Source organism: Manacus candei, unplaced genomic scaffold (assembly GCF_025592945.1).
Source record: "Manacus candei isolate 608988 ecotype Guabito, Panama unplaced genomic scaffold, ASM2559294v1 h1tg000005l, whole genome shotgun sequence".
In the NCBI taxonomy this organism is placed as follows: domain Eukaryota; kingdom Metazoa; phylum Chordata; class Aves; order Passeriformes; family Pipridae; genus Manacus; species Manacus candei.
Window position 1 is genome coordinate 9057830 of NW_026138053.1, and position 16676 is coordinate 9074505.

Genomic DNA, 16676 nt, shown 5'->3' on the forward strand with positions numbered 1-16676 from the left:
AACAACCAATTTAGAAACTTGCAGCTGTTTGGTAGGTAGGACTAAAGGAATTTCACGGATCTGAATTACATCCCACTTGAAGCACAGATTATCAGGCAAACCAAGAGCAGCACCAAGAATAAGCCACGTCTTATTTCCTGTGAATAAGACAAATACTATGTCTACCTCCATGAGTAAGCCAAACCGGAGGGCAGAGTGTGAAAATGGGACAGATCTATTCTCCTTTAAACAATGGAACTGAGGAGGGCTTCCAGCAGCCACCAACACAGCTCCTGGGACTTCCATATGCTGCTTGTTCAAATCCCTTATCCTCTGAAATAGTAACAGTCACAGCAGCACATCCTGTGACAGCCTGAGAAAGGCAACAGCCCACTCTGGGCACCTCTGGGTACAACATCTCAAGTTTTTGCCTTCACAAGCACTGCACATGCAGCCCGTGCACCAGGAACTTGAGGTTTCTCAGAATATGACACTACAACATGGGAAATCCCAGAGAGAAATACAACAATCTTACAAATAAGCGTAAAAGAAAGAGTTGAAGATGCAGCTGCCTCATTGCAGACCACCTGGGTCCTTCTGCAGCCACAGGTGAACCACACGTGTCACAAGGCCCACCTCTGCCCACATACACACACTGCTGCCCCTTGGCTGGTTTGAGAACACGTGGAGTGGACTGGGGGAGCCCAAAAGGTGCTCAGAGGTGGCACATCTGTGCTACAGCCCCATGAACTCGCTGCACCGGGCGGGAACACTGAGCACCACAGTGGTCACCCCAGGGCCATTTTATTTAACTTCCTGCCACACTCTGACGCTCTCACTTCTAGCCTTGTCTCTCATGTGACCATTTCTATGACTACAATCAAAAAGAAGGAAAAATCGTCTGGCAGTAAATCCATCTCTCCCCATTCCTTGATCTGTCACGTTAACCCCTGGCTAGTGCACACCAAAATCTGCAGAGGACCAGGAGAGAAGAACAATGTTTTCAGCCCTGTCTCCTGATCTCAAGTGGAGTGGGACTGATGTCACTCCTCTACCTCCTACCCAGCCTTTTCCTTTGACCTATTTCTTTGTCCATGACCCTTTTCCATCACAGCTTCTCTAACTGCAACTATTTGTACCCACAGTTTCTCACTCAATGGCATGAATGATACTGCTTTCACTACTGTCCACAGCCTCCTGAACAGCACAGACAAAACTGATGGTTCTCACTTTCACTCCACTGCCAGTCACAGGTAGGAGAGGGACCACAGTCACCCAAGGCTACCTGGTCACACGTGAAAACAGAAAAACTGCGTTCCCTCCTGGAACCACACACCTAAATTGGAACACGCCCCAGCAGAAACCTGCTATTACCAGGTAATTTTCTATAAATTCTCCTCTTTAAAAATACAACAGAACTTTGGAGAATCCGAGGATGCTGAACCCCGCGAGTCTCCGCCGTGTCCAAGGGGCTGTGCCACCGCGAGCCAGCTCCGCTCTCACACAAAAGGACGTCGCTCCGAGGGAGCTCCCTCTCCATTTTACAGCCTGGGAGGAGGTCGGTGCTCCAGGTGCGGGGCCGGGAAGCGGCCGGGGCCGGCAGGAAAGCGCCCATTGTGCGGCGAGAGGGGCTGCACAAAGCGCCCGGCCCGCCTTTGTTAGCGGGAGCGGAATTCCACGGCTCTTTTCCTCCTTTTTTTTTTTTTTTTTTTTTATTTTCCCTCCCCCGCTTCCTCGGCGGAGCTGCCCCGGGGGGCGGCCCCGCGCTCGGCGGTCACCGCGCCCGCTCCCGGCCCTGTGTTTCGGGCGGGGGGCGCGGCGGCCCCGCGGCCCCGCCGGGGCGGACCCTGCCCGGCGCCCCGGAGGCCGGCAGGGCGCGGGCGCCCGCGGGCCGCGCCGGGCCCGCGAGCCCCGGGGCGCGGCGGCGGCGGGGCCCCCCGGGCGGGCCCGTCCCCCCCCGAGCCGGCGCGGCCCCGGTACCTGCTGATCTTCTGCGCGAAGGCGCGGCGCTCGGCCATGGCCGCGCTGGGGCTCCGCGCTGCCGGCCCGGCCAGCGCTCGGCCGCCGTAATGCTCCGCCGAGCCGCGCACCCGCGCGGCGCAGCCCGCGCAGCTCCCACCCCCGGCGCTCGCCGCGCCCGCCCGCCTCCTCCCCCTCCGCGGGCAGGGGCCGCTCCTCGCAGATATACGGCGGGGCGGGACCGTCCTCGACCCCGTCCCTGTTCCCGACCCCGTCCCTCTGACCTCCCCCGGGCTCGGACGGGCTCCACCGAGCGCGTCCCGTGCCCACCGCGGGGCCGCTTTATTCTCATCTGAAAACGGAGCGGGTGTGGGGTTGTTCCCGGCACTGATGAAGATCTGCTGGTGGTTTGGGAAAAAGGCTCCTCAGCCGGCTCACGCTGCCCAGCAGCTCATCCCGGCCCTCACCCAAAACTGCAGCAGGGGTCCCGTGTGTGCTGACCCTTGGGGGCACCTCACAGAACCACTGAACCAATTGGGTTGGAAAAGACTTCTGAGATCATCGAGCCCAACCTGTGACCAAACACCACCTTGTCAATTAGACCATGGCACTGAGTGCCATGTCCTGTCTTACCTTAAGCGCCTCCAGGGATGGGGACTGCACCACCTCCCTGGGCAGCCCCTTCCGATGTCTGATCACCCCTTCTGTGAAGAAATTCCTCCTAATGTCCAACCTGAACCTCCCCTGGCACAGCTCAAGACCTCACTGGGTGTTACGGGCCTGCTTGGCACATCTGGGTCTCTTTGGCCACCGACATACCCACCCTGCACGGCACTAAGGACGCCACTGACCACCGCGGTCCTGCCTGCAGGGACACCACTGGGCTCTCAGTCTGTCCTGCCCTGTATAGTACCAATTTTTCTTTCAGAAAGGCTAAAACTCATCCCTAATGATGATTCAGAAGACGGCTGGAAAAGTGTAACATTCAGCTTCCCATCCAAACAGGTCATTACTACCAGTCTCTCCAAACGTGCTGTATTTGGGGTCATCACAATGGAAAGAGGAGTAGAGAATGGGAAGTTAAAAAACCCCACTATTTTGGAACTTCAAAGCATAGGACACGTTCTAGCAGTTAATTCCAAGTCACTGCTACCCTGCATAGGCTGTGCCTTGATCTAAACCAGGGAGCTATTAATAGTAACCCAGGAAGTGTTCAAAAGCAGGAGTGCTAATTCACCCCACTCCATCTGTTTGCATTGTGTGAATGTTTCCCACATACTGAGGTCACTAATTCTTCCCCTTGCAGGAGCCACTGATTTCCAGCTGCATATAATTATTCTGCTTTCCTGTTTGTGTGTGTTTACACAGGGAATGCCAGGCCCCCAAATCTCCAAATATATACGTGTGAGTAACCTCAGTGGATTTAGTCAGGCTCTGTGCACACACCAAGTGAATCCCATGTGGGTAAGATTGTGACCCTTGACAGAAATGTGCTGTTGTGCTTTACACAGATGGAGATCCTGAGAAGCAAAGACCAATTCTGCACACTGAGAAAGGGACGTTCTTCTCCAAAGGGGAAGGGAAAAAATATCCCACAATATCTGCCAAGACAAAAGACTGAGGAATGAACCACTGAGTCTACAACTGTGAGCTGAATTTGGGCTGAGCATCTACCTGAAGTTCATGGCGTGGACACAGGGATCTTCTACCTGGAGCTGTGGAACAATGGCTCTTACACTGAAGAGGTGGGAATGAAGAAGCATTTTGACCAATTCTCCAGGGTACCTGTCCATGAACCATGCACATCCTTTAAAACATGTGACTAAAATGCTTTTTTTTATTGAGAATGATTTTTACTCAGCTATAATCAAATCTGGTAAATGCATCCTGCAAAGAGAGATATAACTCCTTGAGCCTGATATACATAATCTTACAATGAAAAGATTAGGTCCTGCACAAGAAAAATCCCTTTGGATTGTAGCCATAAAACATTCTGACAAAAGCGAACCGCTCTGTGCCTTGTTTTTTAGCAAACTATTTACTCAGCCCATGGCTTCCTTGTTCTCCTTACGTAAACTTCCTCAAGGCAAACACACTGAAAACATTTTCCACAGAAAACGTGTCCAACATAATTCCATAAACAAAATAGTAAACAGGGACTGCAAATGCAGAGAGCCACCTCCTGGCAGCTATGGGAAACGAGTCACACTCACGAAGGGCCAAATCTCTGCTTCTTTTGCCAAATAATGGGTTTAAGGACAAGGAACTACACGTGTAATGTGAACTGCACAAGCAGAGGGATCTTCTCTAGACATGTATGGCAAGAGAGAGGATGTTGCTGTTCTCAGAAAAGGAGTAGCCTTGTCTGCCCAGTGCCCAAATTCTGTTGGATGAATGAGAAACCAGGAGAGGAAAGGAGGAGTGAGGACTCTCCAAATGCCTGCAGCCTTTGCTATATCCCTCACATTTATATTATTTCCTTCATAGATCCACAGCACTGTCCTAACCTTTCTATAGCCTTCTTCAGATGGTGGTATTTGGTGTCAGCTTCCCTTTTGCCTTTATTCTTTGTCTTCTGAAATTATTTACCTTCAGAGTTCTTCATTTTAGTAGATGGGTGCATGAAGTTCAATCTCCTCAGAGGAGGACTCACAGTCTTCCCAACTGAGCTTCCATCAATTTCTGCTCATGTTTATCATTTTCAGGCAGTTTATGTTTCCTCTCCAGCACAGCTTTTGATCTCTCCCAGTTTAACACTCTGTAAATGCCACTAATGAGCTCTTTATTTCCTCCTCCAAGAGGAAATACAACCAAGATCTTATAAGGGCAGCCTGGGCACAGACTCTTACAAGTATCCTGCTGAAGCCTCCTCTTCCCTACCTAATCCTGGGATAAAGAAATCTGGTTGTGGGTGGATTAAATGGTACAAGCAGAAGTGTGCTGGCTACTTTGGGGGAGACAACCACCTGAGCAGCAATCCAGGCTCACACTGCCCCTTCCACTCTCATTGCTGCTTGAAAGGATGGGGCACAAGTTCACACAGCCCAGATTCCCATGTTTTTCTCTTATCCTGTTCCAGGGTCTCTTTTTACTTCCACAAAAACTGGAGGTATTTAGTATCTCTGAGGCTCTACAAACTTAAACTTCAGAGCAGCTTCAAAACTTTCCAGAGGGAAACAGATCACAGATGGCTTACTTCCCTAGGAAATGAAACTAAAAATAAATGAGGAAAAATTCCCTTCTCTCAAGCTCTGTGACCCAGGGTCTGCTCTGCTCAGACAGCAGCCAAACGGGTGTTTGAGAAAGCACATTTGGCCAAATGTTTAATGAGGTTTTCTAAATATATCATAGATTATTGATGGTGCTCAGATGAATTCCCAGATCAAGCAGGAATACAGTGGGAGATACAGGAGTAGGAGCTTCATTCCCCACTGCCCAGTGTTCTTTTACCACTCTGCAGTATTTGGTGGATAATGTTGTGTACCTCCATAAATCAGAGAGTATCTCCTCTAATTTTAAGTCTTGCCATTGCCATTTGGTGTCTACCTATTAAAAAAAGCAAAAATAAATTGTATTTCCCACGAACATGGATTTTAAATATTTCCTTACTATCCTACATTCATTTAGCACAACTGGAGCTCAAGGATGGTTGGCATGGCCTTCATGCCATTAAGATGTTGAAAGTGTGAGCTCTGTGACATTTGTTAAAGTTTGTTGAACGAAGAAGTTCTGTCCCACTGCCCTTGCAAATCTTTCCCACAGAAATAGGAATTAGTGGATGTGAAGGAAACTCTCTCTTTACACACAATTATTTGTATTATCTGAGTGATTATTTGGCAACCAAAGTTTTGTTTAGCATGAAAAAAGCGCAGAAAATAAATATCTTCCTTTTCATAACCTGCCTGCCCGAGGGATTTCCAGTGTATATCCAGATGGCACGTTGTGTCAACTCAGGGCATCAGGGCATAGTTATTCCATTTCAGAGCAGGAAGGTGCAGGCAACTGATTTCAGGCAAGGGAACAGCCACTTCCTTTGATGAACTGGGTAATTCTTTGTTCAACATTTAGCCAGATCCAAGCCACGTTATCTACTCAGCTCTCCACATTCAAGCCCATACACAGAGAGACAAGCACATTCATCTTTGTCTTCGAGAATAAAAGCAAAGATAAAACTTTAAACAACTATTATTCCTGAAAAAGATCATGAAATTCTGGTTGCAGGAGGCCCGTTTCCTTCTGCACTGATAGATCACCCACTATCCTGGGACCACAGTTTGTTTACAACAAACAGCAACTTGGGGTTTATTTTTAAATCTTTATCTTTGCTTGAAAGCAAAGGGCAAGCAGTGAGCTGAAAGGCAGGGAAGGATTAGAAAGGTGATCTGCTACATCCCCACTTCAAGCCAACAGGCAGAACCTTTGGAACGTGATGTTGTCTGATTTGCATATTAATACCTACGATTGTCTTCACTGACTGACCCTGCTACGTGAAATATATCCATGAGATTGCCGAAAAAACCACTGGGAAATACACAAAACATCTACTGTTGGTGTTTGCACTGAAGCTAAATTTTAGATCATGTGCTGATTATAAAAAATTAAACTCAGCCTGGTCATTTCTGACCAGCAGAAGGCAGTAAAATCACAAAATGGAAAAAAAAACACCTGACTTTGCTTCATGAACATAAAATTGGGCTAGTGAGTACACAAAGAAAGCAGGAACATCATCCTTTTATAGGATGTTGAGCTGTAATGCCAGTTCCAGACAGTCGAGAAATTCAAGTCAATCCTTCACAAATCCTGCACTTTTTTTTTTAAGCCCTTGGCTCCTGATACACCCAATGTGTATTTTTAAGCAGCTTAAGACAAACAGATTAATGAAGAACCTACTTTAAAAAACGCTAAAAAAACCCCCCAGATCCCTCAGGGGAGCGAGAGGAGATGCAGTGGCTCCCATGTGTTTCAGAGAAGAAATAAAGAGGTGAATTGAATCGGAGCACAATCTTGGCACGGGCTGGGCTGGACACTGAACTCCTCCGGAGTGTGGAGATCTGGGAAGCATTTTGCTCTAATGGAGTCAAAAGATACCGAAATAAAAAAAAAATAATCAATAAATACAATGAATGATCAAAACAAAACCCCATAAAAAAAACCCCGAAACCAAAAGAACAACAAAAAAACCCACATAAAACCCCCAAACAAAACCACAAGAAAACCACCAAAACCCAACCTAAAACCCCCAACAAAACAAAACAATCCTCTCAAAAAACCCCAAAGAGAGAAATGCTGTTAAGAGGGCAGCTGCCGATCCCGTGACGGGCCGTGCTTCCCGCTCTCGCTCGCCTTCCTGAGGTTTCGCCTCCAGCCACAGCCCGGCCCCCCCGATACCCTCACCCCACTCCGCCGCCCCCCTCCATCCTGTTCCCCCCTCCATCCTGTTCCTCCCTCCCTCCTTTTCCTCCCACCCTCCATTTCCTCCCTCCTCTTCCTCCCTCATTCCCTCCTCTTCCTCCCTCCCGCCTCCCAGCCGCACTCCCGCCGGACTACAACTCCCAGCGTTCCCCGCGCGCCCCGCACGGCCCTTCTCGCCGCGCCCCCGCCGCGGTGTCCGCCGGGAGTTGTAGTTCCCGCGCCGCTCCGCCGCGGCAGGCGCAGCGCCGGGAGGCCGCTGTCTCCCCGGGCGGCCCCGGGATGGCGGGGGCGGCTCCGTGAGGGGTGAGCGAAGGGCGGGGGGCGGCGGGACGGACCCTCCGCGGTGCCGGCTCGGGCTCGCATGTGTCCTGTGGGGTCGGGGTGTGTAGGGGCTCCTACTTGGCTGCGAATCTTCCGTGGCGTTCCGTCTCTGCTGCAGGATTTAAGGGGGGGGAAATAATCTGGGTTTGGTTTGGTTTGGTTTGTTTTTTCACCCGGCAGCTTCAAAGTATCGTTTTTAACTGTCCTCATGTGTGTTTGCAGCTCCTTAAAAATGACCTCCGGGAATTCCTCGCCGTCGTTCTTCCCTGTGGGTTTCGCCGACTGTCGCTGCCGCTGGTTAAGGTTCTTCCCAGGTAGAAATCCAAAGCAAAAGGGCCTTAATTCCTGATTAATAGAGATAATTCGTTTCATAATTGTCACGTTTAGGCTTCATTCATTTCATTTCATCTCATCTCCTATCGCGGTTGCATGGGCAGGTTGCGTTGCTTTTCTGCTGTTAATGAAAACAAATCCTGTTATTGGGGAGTTTCGGGGTGTTTCTCCATCACTGTTGACAAACCATCCCCCTCGGACGGTGGGCAAGGGGGGCTCTGAGGGGTCAGGAGTTCGTGTTTCCATTACAGGCATGTCCTGCTGCTCCATGAGGGAACATCGTCCTGGGAATGTGTATTCAGATAACTTCTTACAAGAGTTATCAGTATGAAAGCATTGCCTTTAGATTTAATAATTTAATGATTTTGTGCCCCTTGGGCTTGGATCTCTATTCCCTGGGACCATCTCCTGATGCTGTTCCATTAATTTTGGTGGAACTCCTACTGATGCCGCCTTCTATTGATGGGAAGAGCCTGTGTTTTCCCAGTGGAATAAGTGTCTGGTTTGTGTTACCGTTCTTCTTGGAAGCCCTTTTTGCATCTTTAGTATAATGCCAGGGAAGAAGTGTAACTGCATTGACCATTGTCTTTTGGAGGAAAATGAGCAGCTTTCTCATTTAAATAATTTTGCCTTCAGGCGCTTTTGGAACTGTAGAGTTTGTTTCATTTCTAATTTAAGCCAGAGGAAGCTTTTATAGGAATTGGCTTTTAAGACAATCAATGACCTCTACATAAATGACTGTTGTTGATGGATCATGTGGGGACAGATAGGACCAAACACACATCCTGGAGAAGTTCATCTTACTGGTTTTGCCATCTAGAGCTGATGATATAGGCAGTCTTTCCTTTTCTACCTAAAGAAAAAAGAGGGGAGAAAAGGTAAAAAGTTAAAACCCAGTTTGAAATTGTCTTTTTCGTCCCTCCCCTACACAGTCTCGGCTTGACTCAAGACCAGTCATAGCAGGGTTGTAAGCCATTTCTTATTTTCACTGACAAAAAAAAATGTAGACTTCCCCCACGTTTGTGAGCTGGCATTGCTTCTTTTTCTGTCAAAAAGCAGATTTTTGTGAAATAATGATTGGAATAATGGGAAAACATGCTAGAGAGGGCTTGGGCAGCAGAGTGAAACAGTGGATCTGTGTAGCACCTTCAGGCTCTGATGATATTGCCACCCTGACATCTTCACCCTCTCTTCAATTACACTGCCAGTGATTAGGTTTTACTTAAACTGGGCTCCCAGTGGAGAGAAGCGACACAGTTTATCTGTGTCCTGCTTTTGATCCCAGTTCAGTGGGGAATAACACATAGAAAGGTAAATACAGTTCTAGATTCTCCTTTTAAAGGAAGGAGGTTGTCTCCTGGCCCAAGTTTATTAATTAGACGAGATAATTCACTTTTGCTCACGTCATCCTCTGCTGTTATCAGGACTTCCTGTTGAGGCCAGAGCTCTTAATTTTTCAGTTGTCCGTGCAAGGATTTGGGCTGCCAAATGTCATCCAGAAAACTTTCTGTATCAAGTAATTTAAAGTAAACCACTGACAGAATACACATGGTGAAGGAAGCTGTTAATTAATAGCAAATTTCCTGTTACAGAAAGGGCAGATTTCACCTTCAAAGCAACCTAAATGGGTAATAATATAGGCAGAACATATACTACTTTTATCCCTGTTTCTGAGAAATCTGGTAAAATGAGACAGAACTCCCTCCATAGTCCACCTCCCCCATTTGAAAGACAAAAAGTGCTTGTTGTATTGTATTCAGCAGAAAAGAACAGCATCTATTCTATTTAGTGAGATACATCTTCATCTCACTGCTGGTTAAAATGGGTGTGCTCGTGTGCCAGCACAGGTTATGTGCTCTACATCAGTTTGCTGTGCAAGGGAGAGCTGTTGGAGAACATTATATTTTATTTAGCTTTGTGTAGTGCTTTTATTGGTGTGTTTTTGGAATTAAATTATTTTATTACTTATTCATGGAATGTGGGATTGCTTCTCAGTGTCTGGTAGTGGAGGATTCTGAGAGTTTATTGCTGTTTCTGGCCATGTTGTGCTTAAGTACCTGAGTGGGGGATGCTGTGCCCATGGATGTGTTTATCTTTGTGTTTTTCCAGCAGCAGAACTGAAAGCCTTACAAGACAGCGATGGCTTTTTCTCTAGGATTTGAATATGGAGGCCACAGGGACAGATGAAGTAGAAAAGATAAAATCAAAGTTTATGTCTGCATGGCACAACATGAAATACAGTAAGTGGAGCAGTGTCTGGTAAGATCCTGTCTCCATTGAAGGGAATGGAATGTTTCTTGTCGACATGAATGGGATCATGATTCAGAAACACAACTAATTAATAATAAAAATGCAATATGGCCTTTGAAACAGTTTTTTCTTTGATACTGTAAACAGCCTGACTAAAAAACTTCATTAGCTTTTCATTTTTCAAATAGATTTGCATAATTTCTTTTTAAATTACTTACTTTGAAAACAGTAAATACATTATGTAAATGATGCTTGATTTGCATAGACTTTTAAACAGGGATAATATGGAATCATCTGCATAAAGTTTATTTTTAAATGTACTTTTCTGGAAAAAATAGGACGGTGTGCGAGATACAAACTCCACTGAAGAATCTACTTCACACCCTTGAGTAATGTCCTTTTCCACAGCTGAACATCAATAATTTATTTATGAACAACCAGATTTTCAAGCGTGCCCTTTACTAATCTGTCCTTGATTATTTTGCTTTCCCTTTAGAACTGAGGTTGCTCAGATTTACCATCAGGTTTCTGATAAATTTTGTTAATTCTCATAACTGAGCCTTGGAGCTGTCTGGCAAGATGAAAAGATACTTTGTTTTCTACTTTCTTAAAGGCTACCACGTGGTTGAAGGGGAATAGTAGCCATTGCACCCTATATGTAATTTTTTATGAGACCAAAACCCCATTTCAATACTTTTTTGTTTTATTCCTCTTTCAGAGGTTACCTTTGGCTTAACTAGATGCTGTCAGCAATTGCCTTTTGGAATACTTCAGTCACAAATTTGTATTTGTTTTGCATCTACTTTAGGTTGGGTGTTGAAAACAAAAACTTACTTCAGCAGAAACTCTCCAGTCTTTCTGCTGGGAAAATGTTACCACTTCAAAACTGAGGGTGAGTACAGAGCACTTCCCTTATTCTAGTCTTACTCAACAGGAGGTCTGTGGATGATTTTTTAATCTTCTAGAAAGACTGTCATTAGCAATGACCAAATTCAAAATGTAAATATGAAAAGCTTAGAAAATACTCATGGAAATGTCCACCACTAATGCCACCCATCCTGATTTATTCAGATTTTGCACTGAAGCCTTGTTCTTTCTGTGAATATTAGTGTTGTAATTTGCACTTTACTTCATTTACCATCAATTTGAGATTTTTTTTCTAAAAACCTCCTAGCTGAAATTGGGACAATACCTGTACCAGGAGTCACTACACCAACACCTTCATTATCATTTTCCAGTGTACGGTTTTCTGAGTCTCTCTCTCTCTATTTGACCATTTACAGTTGGGTGAATTAAGCAGTTACTTGCAGGTCAGTGATTCCACTGGCATGGTGATGTCTGCATTGCTCTTTTTTTATTTTTCCTTTTTTTTTCATCTGACCCATTTCTGTTACATTTGCTTTCCAGTTTTCCTTTCTTGTATTTGAAGTGATTATTACTTTTTGTAAATTTGCCCTGTTTTCTAATTGAATATTGTATATCTGTTACTTGCTTTCTAATAGAAATACCATACCAAGTTATAACTTAAACTGTGCTTTGCCTTCCAGAGTCTGGTGAGCTCTCTACAGATGGGGCCAATTTTGATAAAATCAACACAGAGATTTCAGGAAATGTTGAGGAGTTCCGTAAAGATTTTATTTCCAGAATCTGGCTGACATACAGAGAGGAATTCCCTCAGATAAAGGGGTCTGCATTAACCACAGACTGTGGCTGGGGCTGCACACTGAGAACTGGGCAGATGCTGCTGGCTCAGGGCCTTATGCTTCATTTTCTTGGGAGAGGTGAGTTATGGGGGAAGTTCTGTGTGTGGGATCAGCACGGGTGTTCTGTGAGAGCACCATGGCCTCGGTGTATCCAAACCTGAAGTGCAAGCTGGTTTTGCTTCTGGAATCCTCATTGCTGTTGGAATTGTCCCATTGCATCAGTGACAGAGCTTGTCCTACCCTTCTGTTCTGAAAAAGGGAGAACCAAAGGAAGCTTCTGTGGTATTTCCAGTATCCGGCTGGGAAGTAAAATATCGCAAAAACTTTGTGATCCTCTGCCTGGGTATTCTCCTTATCCATGTACATGTCCAGTTCCCTTGGAACTCAGTCATTTCTTGAACTCAAGATGTGGGAATGAGTTGCAGAGACCATAGCTGTGGGCTATGGCAAAAGTGAACAGTTTCTTTTATCATCTTCTATCAGTTTTAAAGCTGTACGTTATTGAATTTCTCCTAGTATTAATATATTGAGTTCCTGGAAGGATTCTAATCTAACTTCAATACATCATTCTCTGTGTGGAAATTGTCACTATGTCATTTCCTCCCTTCCCCCCCGTGTACTTAGAGAGGAACTTCCCATTTTTCCTTGCCATTGTCTATCCAAAACACTCCCTCAGTCCCAGCCAGATGAAGCAGCTTCAGGAGTCATGGGACACTTTCTGCTGTCACAGGCTGAGTCTACAGGTCGTCCCTGTTCTTCCAGGATGAGCCATGTCCTGCAGAGAGGTATTTTAGGTTCTCATAGTTTCTTTCCATCCTCTTCCCAATTCCTTTCATAATCTCCCACATTGCCCCTTTCAAACACTCAGCCATGTCCTCTGTCCCCACTGGTGGTTGTCAGAACGATCCAAGACGCGGGGCCTGAACCACGCACGCGTGTGTGAGAGAGAACACAGTGTATTGTTTGCTCAGCCCTTTGTGGGATCCCGGGAATACTTCAGCAGAAGATGGTTCTGAAAGCCTGTTTTGATAATACTTTGCACTTGCTGTGCAAATATGATGTAAGCTGTGAACATGATTCCAACCCAGCTGCACCACAAAGTCCCCATTCTCAGCAGTGTCGGGGCACAACTGTTGGGTTGGCTTCTTGAATGTTCCTTTGGCTGGAGATATTTAAGTCCTAAAACATTTATTATCCCTTGCAACTGACTGCAGATAGCAAAATGTATGTAAATACTTCTGCTGAGAACACAAATCCCTTAAATATCACTTTTGTTATACATGCACTTTGAAAAAATTCAAAACCTGGTCAGAAGACTCCCTGTGAGCAGGGGTGTGTAATGGCTCGTTCTGAAGTAACCCCAAACAAAATAGCCTCAGGTTTCTATCTTTAAAATCCATGGTTCCAAAGAATTCCTTACACTGTCCCCCATGCATCCTAATTTGGAAAGTGATGGGGTGATTCCAGAGTGCAAGTGATTCTGTGGCAATCCAGTGCACAGGAAAATGGAGTATGGATGGTCTTTCTGGACTACTTTGCTCCTCACCTGGTCTTCTGACAGCTGGTGAATTATCTTTTGAAAAGCTTTTTATGAGGTCTGGGCAGCTCTGGAAACATATTTAAGTGTTTACACAAAGTTTTTCATGGCTGTTTGCTCTTTTCCCAGAGATATTTTCATTCTGGTTTAATGATGCTGTTTCTCTTACAAAGCAAAACTTGCCTGCAGTTTCTAGCCGAGATACTTACACTTCCACTGCCATGTGGAATGTTCCAGATATTGCTGAATGATGTTGTAAAGGAGGTTTTCTTTTAAATATTAAGGCACTGGTAGGTTTTACTTTGAAATGCCTGTGCTTAAGGCACTGACTGAAAGATGAAGTTGACAGTGCAGGAACATCCTGTGAGGATGTTACACTGAGCTACATGTGCCTGGGTATGTGTTACAAGTAGTTGTTTGAACTTGTGAGAGAGAATTCCAGGCATCTGACTGTTCCCTAGATCTCCTGAACCCCATTCTGCTACGGGAGGAATGCTGTGTAGGATGCATCTTTAGAGAAACCTTCAGCTAAAAATGCAGGCTCTAGATACTGTGCTCAATAGCATTTAAACAAGTTTGTCTTGTAATCTAAAATCACAAATTTAGTGAACGAAGAAATCCTGCCTATTTTCCTTCTGATCTGCTTGGACATTTTGCCAGGAAGAAGTGTTTGTTTTTACATCAATGATTTCTCAGGTTTGCTTGTTTTTCTTTTTTAATAACTGACAAACCAGAAGAATTAAAACCAGCTTTTGAAACTTCTTTTTTGACATGGATAAAAGGTTGGAAGGGGCTGCCTGGGGAGGTGGTGGAGTCCCTGTCCCTGGAGGTGTTTTAAGAAGAGACTGGATGCGGCACTTGGTGCCACGGTCTAGTAGACAAGGTGGTGTCAGGTCAAAGGTTGGGCTTGATGATCTCAGAGCTCTTCTCCAACCTAGTTGATTCTGTGATTGTCTTTTTGAATAGTACTGAATAGCTAATGTTCATATTTTTAATATGTAAGAGAGGTCTGACCTGTGTCTTGTAACCAGGTATCTCTTGTTTATTCAGCTGACTGGGATGGTGGAGTATCAGATAACAAAAACTCCTAACAACAACTGGGTTATTATATTTCACCTGTCATTCAGCAGGAAATAAAAGGAAACCAGAATTACTGAAACTACTCTGCTGGAATTCTTTGTTTACATTTCAACAGCAACATTTGCAGCTCAGAGGGTAAAATACATAGTATTGCTTTAAAGAGCGTGGAGAACAAAGGGAAGTGCTTTGCTTAATATAGCAGAAAGTCAATATTAAGCCTGATTAACCTTGCTTTCCTTGCTGCAGCCTGGGTGTGGCCGGAGGCGCTGGACATGGACTCGGACTCGGAGTCCTGGACGTCCCACACGGTGCGGAAGCTCACGGCGTCCTTCGAGGCGTCACTCACGGCAGAGAGGGACCCCAAGATCCTGCCCCAGCCGCAGGCACGGCCCCAGCGGGGCACGAGGAGGAGCTGGGATGTCAACGAGAGGAGAAACGAAGCTTATCACAGAAAAATAATCTCTTGGTTTGGTGACTCCCCACCGGCAGCTTTTGGCCTGCACCAGTTGATAGAATATGGGAAGAAGTCCGGGAAAATGGCGGGGGATTGGTACGGCCCGGCTGTCGTCGCTCACATTTTAAGGTAAAAAAATACCTTTATTCTTTGTTACGTCACGGAGAAGCATTTCAGGCTGTCCTGAGATTACTTCAGCCTAGCTGAGCATCAAACTGGTCATTATTGGCTTTGTAAAATGCCCGTATTAGGAACAATTCCAGAGATTTTCCAGAGGCAGGTAGGGAAATAGCATTCAGTCCCTGCACCTACTGCTGAGCTTTTATCAATCTTATTTCAGGAAAAAAGGCAACATTCCTGTTTTCCTGTACAATCCCAAGTATCTCTCACAAACCTTTTCAGTAGAACTGCATTTAATGAAATATTCTAAAAACTAACCACTCTTTCAACCTTGGAACATGCATAACATTAGAGGGTCTTTTTTTTTTTAATACTGTAACCTGGGGGCTGTAATGTACTGATAGTGTAATGAAATGTCAGAGCTAAAATTGATGTTTTCAGCATTTCTTTGCACACATCAAATTCTTGTGAAACTGTAAATGTATGGGACTATTAATATTATAATTATATCCCAGTAAAAGTAAAGGGTCTGTGACATTCAGCGTGGATAAAAAAAAAGTCGAAAGTCAAATTTCTCTATACTGTGTGCCTCGATATGCCATTTCTTTGAATATTTTTGGGGTTTTTTATAGTTTTATATGCTTATTTTCTTAGTGGGTTCCAATTTAGCCATAAACTGAACCACTACTAAGTCATTTAAGCAGCAGAAGCCAAAGTTCATACGTTTATATGTACATTCTTATATATAAATAAATAGAAAAATTTAGTGTACAAGTATGTTAATTGGAAGTGCAGCTGAACTGACATAATAAGGTATATCTGTGTCATACCTGCAGATTCATACAGGGGTGTAGGAGTTCAGCACTATTAATATGTTTTATTCTGCTTTTTTCTGGTGATGGGAGCTGTCAGAATTCTTTTTGCTTGCTTTAATAAATTACCTATGAAATTCTCTATTTCCCTAATAGGAGTAGGGAGGGATTTGGTGCAGAATTACACTCACCACAACCCCAGTGGTGATTTCCAGCCCTGCAAAGGTTTCCTTTCCTGGATCTTTCTCTCTTACAGCAGCACTAACAATCAATGTACAGCTCCCTCATAACTTGGGAACGACTGTATTAAAAGATTCCTCAAAATATAGTGTGAAATAAAGGGATAGTGACCATTTAATGCAAGTGTATGTTGAAGTCAAAGGCTCATCTTCTATTTTGAACGGTTTCGTTTCTTTACAAATGTTGTCCTTGATTGATGGCCATGGTTCTGATTATCAACATATATTTTCTTTTAGCTTTTAGGCCCATTACACTTATTCTCCTGAGGAGAGCCTAATATTGTAATTCTATTTTTCAAAGTTTTGGTGAAACCCTACAGCTTTTTGTGTCTAGTCTTTATTTCTATAGACACCAGGTACTAATTTGTGACTGGTTACATGAAGTGAGGTCAAAGAAAGAGATGAAAGTAATATTTTTGTCAACAAACTTAGCCTTTATCATCAATATACCTACCAAAAAATTGCTATAAACAGAAA

The 16676-nt window shown here is 44.9% G+C and overlaps 2 protein-coding genes and 1 long non-coding RNA gene across 19 annotated transcripts in view; 1 reads left to right on the forward strand and 2 right to left on the reverse strand.

Moving 5' to 3' along the window:
- The window catches only part of DOCK7 (dedicator of cytokinesis 7), a 96604-nt gene extending 94507 nt beyond the window's left edge, over positions 1–2097 (reverse strand). For all 15 annotated transcript variants that reach the window (XM_051796298.1, XM_051796296.1, XM_051796292.1 and 12 more), the window contains exon 1: positions 1960–2097. In XM_051796298.1, the coding sequence (XP_051652258.1) occupies positions 1960–1997 (38 nt within the window). In that variant the 5' untranslated portion in view covers positions 1998–2097. The remainder of the gene's footprint in view (positions 1–1959) is intronic.
- Positions 2098–3757: 1660 nt separating this feature from the next.
- Positions 3758–7325, reverse strand: LOC127476442 (uncharacterized). The gene is made up of 2 exons (XR_007906620.1): positions 6829–7325; positions 3758–6084 (listed from the first exon to the last, which is right to left on the reverse strand). It is a non-coding gene; the product is annotated as an uncharacterized LOC127476442 (long non-coding RNA).
- Positions 7326–7564: 239 nt separating this feature from the next.
- ATG4C (autophagy related 4C cysteine peptidase) overlaps positions 7565–16676 on the forward strand; it is a 33297-nt gene continuing 24185 nt past the window's right edge. For 2 of the 3 annotated variants that reach the window (XR_007905848.1, XM_051795209.1), the window contains exons 1-6: positions 7565–7653; positions 7894–7985; positions 10114–10244; positions 11063–11146; positions 11802–12035; positions 14821–15157. Coding sequence is in view for 2 of the 3 variants with exons in the window: in XM_051795209.1 (XP_051651169.1) it covers positions 10169–10244; positions 11063–11146; positions 11802–12035; positions 14821–15157 (731 nt within the window). In the remaining variant the exon portion in view is untranslated. The remainder of the gene's footprint in view (positions 7654–7893; positions 7986–10113; positions 10245–11062; positions 11147–11801; positions 12036–14820; positions 15158–16676) is intronic. The other variant, XM_051795200.1, reaches the window with a different exon arrangement.